Genomic DNA, 10,243 nt, shown 5'->3' on the forward strand with positions numbered 1-10,243 from the left:
GCATCAGCTGCTCATCAAAACCAATTTAAAAAAAACCAAGAAACAAACTACCCAATAAAAAGCCTTTTTTTTTTTTTTCAGGATGGGGTGAAAAATACTTTGTTTATTTTTTTGCAAACGGTACAATTCAAGTTCAAATCTGGGCATTGCTCAGCGGATGCTGGTGGGAAGAAGGCACCGTGGTGGCTTTGAGCACTTTGGGGGGAGAGCGAGGCAGCCCCAGCAGCAGCCCAGTATTTTGTGGGATGCTGGGAGGCATCCTGACCCCCTCAGTCAGGATTTTGGATGTAGCAATAAATGAACAGGTTCTGATGAAGGTCTGAACGGTGGAGGGAAGGAAGGAAGGGAGCTATGGCCCGCAGAAGCATTAAGGTCTTGAAGGCAATCTATGAAACTCAAGATAGAGCCCCAAAAGGAGCATCTGCAGAAAACAAGGCAGCTGTCCTAGTTTGGGGTAAAACAGAACTGGTTTTGCTCCAAACCAGGGCAGCAGCAAAACCCCTCACCATCCCCTAGCTCCTGGGAAAGAGGCTCAAGCCACCAAGGGAAAGCAAGCACACCACGTTTCATAAACTCACTCAGCTCTCTCAGGGCAGAAGCACTGACAGCATGAAAACAATGAGATAATCTGATTTGCTAAAGAACGGGAGATGTCACAACTGTAAAGCTCCTCAAAAGACACACAGGGATCTTGAGAGGTTTTGAAAACTAGAGATGATCCTGTGTCCTACCACACTGGAAAGGTTTCTCACTTCCTCCTAGGACTCCAGTCCATACCCAAGTTATGGCTTGGTGTGTGGAAAGCTTTACAGAGGTACGTGGTATGGCTCTGCATCCTGCTTTTATCTGGGTTTTAAGTAGCACCATAAATGTAAAAGATGACTTTTCATCACAAAAATAATAAAAAAAGAGCTGGGTTGGGTTTTTTTTTTTGGCTAGAAAGTTGTACCCAGAGGGCAGCTGTTCTGGGACAGCTCAGGTTGTCTAGTGACCATACAGAGGGAAGAAAATGAAACAGGTACTCTCAGGGGCGTGTGCACTGGTGAGAGGAGGAGGAGGAGGACACGTGCACTCCCTTCATTTAACAGATCCACCTAATGAACCTCTCGAAGAAGCTGGGCTGGGAGAGGCTCTCATAGTCTTTCTCCCGGAAGATGGCTGCCCGGTCCCCCAGGCCCAATCCATGTCTACGTCGCTCCCGAGAGCCAGGACGGTGGGCATGACGTCTTGCTTCTTCATGGAGTTGATGGCCTCCTCCAGGTTCTTGCTCCCCGTGATGCCGTCGGTGATGAAGACGAAGGAGAGCTCGGCGTTGCGCCGGGCGAGGCGCTGCCCGTTCCCCGGGCTCAGCACGATGTTGTTGATGGCGTGGATGATGGCCGAGCCGATGTTGGAGGAGGAATCCAGGTACTTGATCTGGGCCAGGGCGTTGGAGATCTCCGTCATGTTGTAGGTCAACGGGAAGACCACGTCCTGGTCCCTCTCGCTGCCGTACTGCAGCAGCGCGAGCCGGGCGTTCATGTTGTCGCTGTTGCTCCTGGCCAAGGTCAGCTGTCGGGCCACCTCCTCCACGAAGAGGTGGGCCCTGTGGAAGTTCTGCTCCCCGATCCTCTCAGAGCCATCCAGCAAGAAGACGACGTCAACGGGGCGCTGCGTGCACTGGGCCACCGCGAGCTCTGCAGGAGAAAGAAGACAAGAGTTGGGAGCCCAAGAAAGACTAGAAGATAACGTTGGGGCTCATCTCAGAAGAGATAGAGCTTCCTCTGTGCATCTTTATCCAAAAAAAAGGACCAGCCCCACCCTGCTGCCCGAGCCTGTCTTTGTAGTTGGCGATGTAGGCGCTTTGCTTCTGATGCCTTTAGCTCCTGGGCACTAGGACTTGCTGAATGTTAATTCTGGGATGTATGACAGACCTCCAAGATCAGGCAGGTCTGTGCCTTGCAGTCCTAGGATGACATCCACCTTCCCACAGCATCTCCCAGCTCTTATCTGGAGGAGGAATATCCAGAGGGTAGCAGCTCACGGTGTCTACAAACCTCTCAGCCACTTGTAGAGAGTGGTTTACTTGCAGAGTTACTCTTCACACACAAATAGGACTGAAGCTGTTTTCTCACTCCCACCCAGATTAGTTTAATCAGCAATCACTGATTCCTGAAGATCTTATAAAGGTAAGGTCGTAGGGTTGGAAGAGAGGACTATCCTTGGTGCACCTGTATGTGGCAAAGAAGTGTCTTCAGCCACTCAGAACAGCACCTGCCTCCAAAGCAGGTATGTGGACATATGAATATAGAGTGAATGAAGTCAGGAAAAATAAAATAAAATAAAAAAAAAAGCAGTTCTGTGGCTCTAAGGCTGAATCTCAACGGGGGGAAGTCCTGGAGACTGGCAAAGAACAAGAGATTCTGGAGCAGCCCCAACTGGAGCATCCATTTCTGGCAACGAGGGGTAACTTTTTAGGTTAAATTTCCATGCTTGGAACAAATCCAGCTTGACAAAATGCTTCCTCAGTGCCGAGTGCTGGGTTCAGCATGGTGGGTGCTGAGCCAACGTCTTGTATGAGCTGAGCAACAAATGAATCACTCCATCTGAAACACTGCTCCACTCCTTTAAAGCAATAAAGATGTGTACTCACCTCTTACCAAGCTGTCTCTTTGCTTGTCTACATGTAGTCCCATCTCCTGTGGTGACAAGCAAGATCCACCCCCTTCCTACATGGCCTTTCCCCAGCCCCTTCCTTTGGCCCGCCAACGTCGTGTGTGAGCTGAGCAACAAATGGATCACTCCATTTGAAACACTCCTTTAAAGCAATAAAGATGGGTACTCACCTCTTACCAAGCTGTCTCTTTGCTTGTCTACATGTAGTCCCATCTCCTGTGGTGACAAGCAAGATCCACCCCCTTCCTACATGGCCTTTCCCCAGCCCCTTCCTTTGGCCCAAGAGCTTCACTGAAGGATCTGCTGCTGTAGTGAGATTTATCTACTTTTATCAGAAGGATTAGCCAGGATTATGGCAGCAAAACCTCACTACACCCACTTGCCTCTGTTTAACAAAGGCCAACACAAATACTGCTCAGGCAAAGAGATGTTTTCTCTTCTTTTTCTCCCCATAATGAGCACAAGGTTTCCCAAAGGAAACTTTTTTCCCAGTATTGTGCTGCTTGCCTAGGAAATATTTCCAAAGGAAAGCCAGCGTGTGAGGAAATGAAATAAATACTTTGCCCTGAGAAATCAGTGGGGTCTGGGGGCTTTTCCTCGAGGAGCTTAACTCCTCTGAGCTAGACTGAGAGCAAAAATTGCTGAAACCTTGGAAGAAAGACTATTTTTTGTGCAGGGCATTTGATCTGCTCGTATTTGAGGGACACAAACACCTCCTCTGCGTGCCTGGTGCCGGATGGTTTCTAGCCTAGACTGGCAAGCCCCAGATGTTGAAGCAGTGCTGGAACAAAACGCTGCAATAAATTCAAAGTGGGCAAGTTCCTTGCCCCAGTTCCCATGCCTGAGCTTGGCCACTGGCTCCTCTTTGCAATATTCCAGCTTGATCACGTTTTTGAAGACCAGAACATCCCCCTTCTGCCCATGAAATGTGACGTTTGCTCAATACGCTTTATTGCAATAATACCACGTCAGTTAGAGAGGCTGCAAAGTCCACTTGCTTGGCAATAAATGCTTCTAACTCTGCACACAAAATGCTGTTTTCTCCTCTGGCAGGTTGGGAGGGCAGTGGTTATTCTGGAGGCAGGAATGGCAGCCACCTGCCTGACTTTTTTTGGTGAAAACCAGGGGCAGCTGAGCTCATGGGAACACCGCTGCTACCTAAGGGCACAATCCAACAACCCATGGAGGGTCTGGAGTTTCTCTAAACCAAGCTAGCACTGGGTAGCTCTTGATGGAAAGCCAAGGATGTTCCCTCTCCTCTACTGCTCCTTCCTTCCCTTCAACACCTCCAGCTACCCCTTGCAGGGTTGTAGAGACACACTCGCTGCGGTGGGAAGATGCACGTTGCTTTACCAGTCATGCCACACTGATGGTTTGCAGGACCCAAAGAAAGCCCTCAAATAACTCAGCGAGGGGATGAAGAAGGTGCTTTAGAAGTGGCCAGCCAATGCATACGTAGGTGGTCGTGCTGACCTGGCTGAGGGCTGGGACATGCAGCCCTGATGAAGCAGGGTAGGAGCACAAGAGGGGAGCAGCGTTGGCTGGCTCAGAGACCAAGGCGGTGCAGCTCCTCTACAGAAAAGCAGCAGGCAAAGCAAGAGCATCTCTAGACATCCCTGGAGAAAGCCACCATGCTCATCAGCCAGCCAAGCTGGAGAGGACTGGCCCTTGTGTCATGAGCACAACCAAGTCCTTTCACTGCCTTTCTCCTACCCTAAAACCATCTCCCAACATCCCTGTCCCCTCTGCCAAACAGGCACTCGAGGAAGGCCACCCCTGCCTCCAAAGGGGGGAGGGTCTCTAAGACCTGTCAGCAAAGCCCTAGCACGGTCTCTGGGTCCCCCACAATCTCGCTGTGCACCATTTTGAAGGTGTCAATGAACAAGTCCATCCACTCTTGCCGCTCATTTCCCGTGGCAAACTTGGCTTTCTCGGCGGTAAAGGCCAAGGTGGCCACCAGCTGGGTGTACGTGCTGGGGTCCCGGGTCTCCCGCGTGGAGTTTAGGAACTGGGCGATGGAATGTATGGTGCTGGGGAAATCTATGTTGACTCCCTCTTCCATGGGGCGGAAAATAAGTGGGTTTACGTTCCCAGGGTTCCTGTCATCTGCAAGTGAGCGTCAAAAGAATATTTTCAGGGCTTGCCAGCCATGGCTGGGTCTCTGAAAGCTACCCGGCTTCCCTACGGGCACTGCGCCAGAGAACAGAGCTCACGAGGGACAGAGGAGACCCAAGCCAGATTTTAAAGCTCTCTGCCACGTTTAGATCTGAGGAGTCGAGGGATTTCGAGCCAAAATCAATCCCACATCAACCTAGAGAGCTCAGAAAATGCTGTGAAATCTTAACTGCCCGTTTCCTTCCCACTCATCCAGCGTAGGCACAGCGGAGAAAGAGTAGGGCTGGGGAAGGGGGACACTGGGTCCAGCTTCTTTGGCTGTATGGGGTGCAGCCATCGTGGAGCTCTGAGCTACCTGCAAGCTGTACCCATGATGCTGTACAGCCAAGAAGACACCTAAGGGATGGTGTTCTGTGAACTCCTTGCCTGGCACTCAGCCCCTTGGCAGAAGTCACTGCTTTGTGGAGAGTGATGCTCCTGTGCGGTGTTGGGGCGAGTCAGGACCCCAAGAGGCTCCATCTCTACCTGGCTGCACTGGATTTAAATTCAAAGAACCCCCCAAAGCTCAAAGCAAAGCCTTTTGCATGGGTTAGAAAGAGCCTGGCAGAGCATCATGCTGCTTCTACAGAAGCAAGTGGTCAGTGGAGATTTGCTCAGCTTTTAACCCATTCAACGCTCCAGCATCCTGTTCACACCGCAGGAGTTGGTGGGTGGTAACAAGGAGACAAGGGTGCTCCTAGAAAATGGGAGAACATGGATTTTTCTTAGGCTTGGTTTGCTTGATTTGCAACTCTGACAGCCATGGGGAGCTGAACCTGCCTGGCCTGTCCTCTACAACCAGACACAGGCGTTGGGTGAGCACGGAGCTCACCCACACACCTTGTGAAGGGCAACGTCTCCATCCGAAGGGTCTGCATGGGAAGTGGCACCAACTCTTGCCGTGTTCTCAGACGACCAGAGGAAGCTGAGCACTGAGCAGAGAAACCCCAGGCTCTGCCACGTGCCTTCTGTCACATCCCACTCAACGTGTTCCCTCACCACTATGCAAATGTCATCGTTGAAAGTCCTTCTAGATGATGATGGAAAAACACCATGGACTGTTCGGTGCGACGGGTGAGAAGGTGCTTTGCCCAGAGGCCCCTGAATCCATGGGTAACACTTAAAGCTCAACCTACCAGGCCTGGTACAGCTCCTTGCACACCAGGAGAATTTTCCCCACACCTACCCAGCCACGTCAGCCCACCTCCCATGTCCTCAGGGGCACGGGTGTAGACCTGACCTGCCTATGGCATGGGTTGAGGGAGTTGTCCACTAGGGAACCCCCTCAGATGCATCCTCAAGACACTTCTGCTCTGGTCTCCAGGGTTGTCATGTACCAGGGAACTGTGGTCACCTTGGAAAAGAAACACTCAAGTGCACTACAGGGAAAGGGCCACCAGCTTCACCTTGCTCTGGATGGTTTTGATGGCCCAAGCCTCAGAGAATGTGAGGGCACCACTGCTTGGGTCAGGCTCTCTCCTGAAGGCCTCCTCAGAAACAGGGAGACTGCAAAGATCAAAACCTTTGAAGTTACCTCCTCATGCACAGGTCTGCAGGACAAATCTCCTGCAGAGGATGCTGCAGGGGAGTCTGTGTGGGCTGCTCAGCATCAGGGCTGGATGTTGTCTCCTCTGCATGGCCAGGTGCCAATACTTAAAATACTAGTCAGAGATTTTAGGCATAATTGCAGCTTTTCTGTCTTCAGCTTTCTGAGCATCCTGGGACCAGTTTTCCTTTCGCTTCGTGTGGAAACCAAGGGACTTGTTTGGAAATGAAAGTTGAGCTCCTGTGTCATACTGAGTTGAGCCTCCACAAAACCATTCACAGCAAAAGTGGAGATAAAAGTGGCAAGAACCTCAAACCTTTGTCCCCTGCCTTGCTTCGTGTGGAAACCAAGGGACTTCTTTGAAAATGAAAGTTGAGCTCCTGTGTCCTACTGAGTTGAGCCTCCACAAAACCAATCACAGCAAAAGTGGAGATAAAAGTTGCAAGAACCTCAAACCTTTGTCCCCTGCAAGCTTTGTGTCTGCCAGCAAACGGTGCATCCGTTGGATTTAAACAGGCACAGAGGCTCAGACAGGATCTGGAGGACTCCAGGATGCAGATCTGCCCCTTGACAAGCAAGATATGACCAAATCAAGCTACCTGCAGCAAGCAGCAGCCGTCTCCTTTCTACCAGAGGATCCTCACAGCCTTTTTCCTTTGATGCAACACCCTGAGTTAATAGTTAATTAAATACAGCCAGCATTAGAGAAGCCAAAGCTTTGGGTCCCTACCCAAACAGTCCCTACCCTCTGCTCTGCCCTCCTCACCCCCAAGGAGCATCCTGCCCAAGGCTGCAGGCTGGGCTCTGCCTTTCAAAGGTCACATGGGTGGGACAGTTTGGCAAGTGGGTTTTGACTTGATGTGTGATAGAGACATGGGACAAGTGAGAAATTAAGTGCTGAGGTTGGTGGCCAAAACCTGGTGGCTCCTAGGAGCTGGGGTAGGGGGAAACGTGGTGCTCTCGTAGCTACCTGTGCAGAGAACTCAGAGAGACAGGGAGAAAAGCAGGAGATGAAACCTTGGAGCCTCTCCTCGTGTAAAATAACACTATTTCCCAAACCCCCTCCATCCAAAGGGGATGAACAGGGTGGCACATCCTGCTCCCCCCACTCCTGAGCCTTGGGTGCTCTCTCTCTCTCTGGACCTACCACTTTTTGCAGGTGACATGAAGCTACTGGTAATGTTTACCTGTCTGACAAGGCAGCTCAGGGCAGACGATCTGTGGATCTGGAAAGAAAAGAAACAAAGAAAACTGAGTGTGGAAAGAAAAGAAACAAAGAAAACTGAGTGTGGAAAGAAAAGAAACAAAGAAAACTGAGTGATGTGCTGCCACCCCAGTTCGTGGCTTGCACAGCCAGGGTGCAAGGTCAACGCCCACCCTAAATGACCCAATTTAGGAGTTACTGGCCAGCTTGCTTGAACACGGTGCCTTCACAATCTTCACACCCCATAAATGCTCCCCAACCCAAACCCTGGGGCTCGAAACCCCCAGATTCCCTAAGCAGTGCAACGAGAGGTACAGACCTGGGCAGAGGACATCCTCCATCTTGTCAATGAATTCCTCTGCCACAAGGTCTGAGAAGAGCCTCATCTTCTGGACCCGCTGGGGCTCGTTGCAAGCGATGGAGACCAAGGTCTCGCTCTGTTCTGGCTGGTCAAACATGTCTCCAATGCCAATGGTGTTGACGACCACATCTCTACCACAGAGAGCCCCGAGGTTCTTGTCGTCATCCCGGGGGTCGTAGCGCCCGTCTGTGATCACCACAGCAAACACTTGTGCTTTCTTCCTCCTGCTTTCCTTGATGAGCTTGTTGTAGGCAAACTGAAGGGCAGAAGGTGTCCAGGTGCCCCCAGCGATCCACTCCAAACGCTTCACAGCCTCCTTGAAGCTCGACAGCGAGTTGATGCGCTCGTCATCAAGCTTGATGGCTTCAAAGGTCCCCTCGTGGCTGTACTGCACCACCCCAACACGGGCACCTGCCAAGGAAGGGGCACGTTACTGGGCTGTGTGTCCTCAGGGAGAAGTGGAGGAAGCCAACGGACTTGTGTATCAGCAAAGAGCTGCCCCGTTGGCCAACAAAGCTGGGAGGGGAAGAGGGAAAAGCAGAAACTGCTGGGAAAATGCTGGACAGGCGGAGAGCAGCCCATGGAAGCTACAAACGAGGAAGCTGGTGGGATTCAAGGCTCCCCACACGGTCCAGACCTGTCTCTGACTTGGGATCCTTGGCAATAGAGCCCAGCCGACTGACCACGTTGACCACAAAGTTCTTCTCCAAGGTGAAGTTGGTGTAGCCAATACTCTCCGAGCTGTCGATGACGAACATGATGTCCAGGGCACCACAGCGCTTCTCACAGTCTGGGGAGTGGGGGAGAAGGAGGAGAACACAGAGGTCAGCCATGGTGGGGCCAGGAGCCACCATCAGTGGAATAAACGGACGCAGTCAGCGCCACCCCAAGCATCCACAGGGTTGGTGGTGCTGGCCTCAAGCTGGCAGCAGAACCAGGGTTCTAAATGCCTCTCTCTGTCAACAAGAAGAAAACCTTCTGTTGGAAGAAGACCTTGATGTGTAATAAACTCTATCCTACCCTCTGGAGCACTCAGCTCTGTGTGGCAGCTCCCTGCCCCTGAGGTGGCACAGCTGAACTCTGGGAGGTAAGCCAGGCTGCCCTCGCTGTGCCACCACGCTGGCTGATGGGCTGGGACTGGGGCAAGCAGGGAAGGACATCCTGTGGCACCTCCTCTGGAGGATGCAGTGCTGTGCAGAGCAGCAAGGAGCCCACCGTGCTGGCAGCTCACGCCTAAAGGGCAGCTCAAGGGAGCTCCCGAAGAAGGATGGAGCTCCCGAAGAAGGATGGAGCTCCTGAAGAAGGATGGAGCTCCTGAAGAAGAATGGAGCTCCTGAAGAAGAATGGAGCTCCCGAAGAAGGATGGAGCTCCTGAAGAACGATGGAGCTCCTGAAGAACGATGGAGCTCTTGAAGAAGGATGGAGCTCCTGAAGAACGATGGAGCTCCTGAAGAACGATGGAGCTCCTGAAGAAGGATGGAGCTCCTGAAGAAGAATGGAGCTCCTGAAGAAGGATGGAGCTCCTGAAGAAGGATGGAGCTCCTGAAGAAGGTGCAGCCCCTGATAACCCCTTTCCCCATCCCTCCAGGGGTCATTCCCCTGCCCTGGGGCCAAGCAATGGTCTTGCTCACCGCAGCAACCGCACGTCTCTCGCACGTAGGTCATCACGTCGCAGTCCTGACAGCAAAAGGACACAGGGTGAGTGTCTCCTTCCCTTTTAGACAGCACATCTCCTCTCCCCACCCCACAGACCCCCTTCCCTGCTCCCCTTGGCTCCCGTGGGAAGCCATGGGCCACCACGGGGCAGCGGCAGGACCTGATGCCCTGTTTCATTCCCAGGCTAAGCCACCGTTGCCCCAGGAGGAAGAGCAGCAGGGACCACGGAGCAGTGCTACTTACAGTCAGGCCAGGATCTCCTGGTGGCCCGGGGCTGCCCTGGAAGGAGAGCAGAGGGATTTCAGGCCTGGCTTTCCCACCAGTTTCCCTTTTTTGGGGAACTAGATGCCAGAGCCATCAAAATCGTGGCTTTATTTGCAGGGCTGTGCCATGGAAAAGGGTATTAAAGCCTCTCAGGAAGGCAGCAGATGTGTTTGGCAGCTGTTGCCCCCTCCAGCAAATCAGGGACACCCACTAGGCTGGATAGCATCAAGGAGAAGTGGAGAGGTGGCAGCAGGAGCTCAGGCTGTGTCGTGGTACTTTACCTCAGGTCCTGCTTCTCCAGTTGGACCCCGGGGTCCAGGCTCCCCTCCTGGGCCAGGATCCCCCTGAGGATGAAGCAAAGAAGGGTTGAGTGTTTCCCCTGCGAGGCTGGTGTGGCAGCCAC

At 52.4% G+C, this 10,243-nt stretch overlaps 1 protein-coding gene across 1 annotated transcript in view; it reads right to left on the reverse strand.

Annotated features, from left to right (window-relative positions):
* Positions 1-1,060: 1,060 nt before the first annotated feature.
* The window catches only part of COL6A2 (collagen, type VI, alpha 2), a gene marked incomplete at its 5' end in the record, with an annotated part of 14,955 nt that continues 5,772 nt past the window's right edge, over positions 1,061-10,243 (reverse strand). Inside the window, 8 exon segments of the mRNA XM_008937788.1 lie at positions 1,061-1,179; positions 1,182-1,676; positions 7,543-7,581; positions 7,879-8,331; positions 8,558-8,710; positions 9,552-9,597; positions 9,820-9,855; positions 10,122-10,184. Coding sequence (XP_008936036.1) covers positions 1,082-1,179; positions 1,182-1,676; positions 7,543-7,581; positions 7,879-8,331; positions 8,558-8,710; positions 9,552-9,597; positions 9,820-9,855; positions 10,122-10,184 — 1,383 coding nt within the window.

This window comes from Merops nubicus, unplaced genomic scaffold (genome assembly GCF_000691845.1).
Source record: "Merops nubicus isolate BGI_N331 unplaced genomic scaffold, ASM69184v1 scaffold21560, whole genome shotgun sequence".
Taxonomy (NCBI): domain Eukaryota; kingdom Metazoa; phylum Chordata; class Aves; order Coraciiformes; family Meropidae; genus Merops; species Merops nubicus.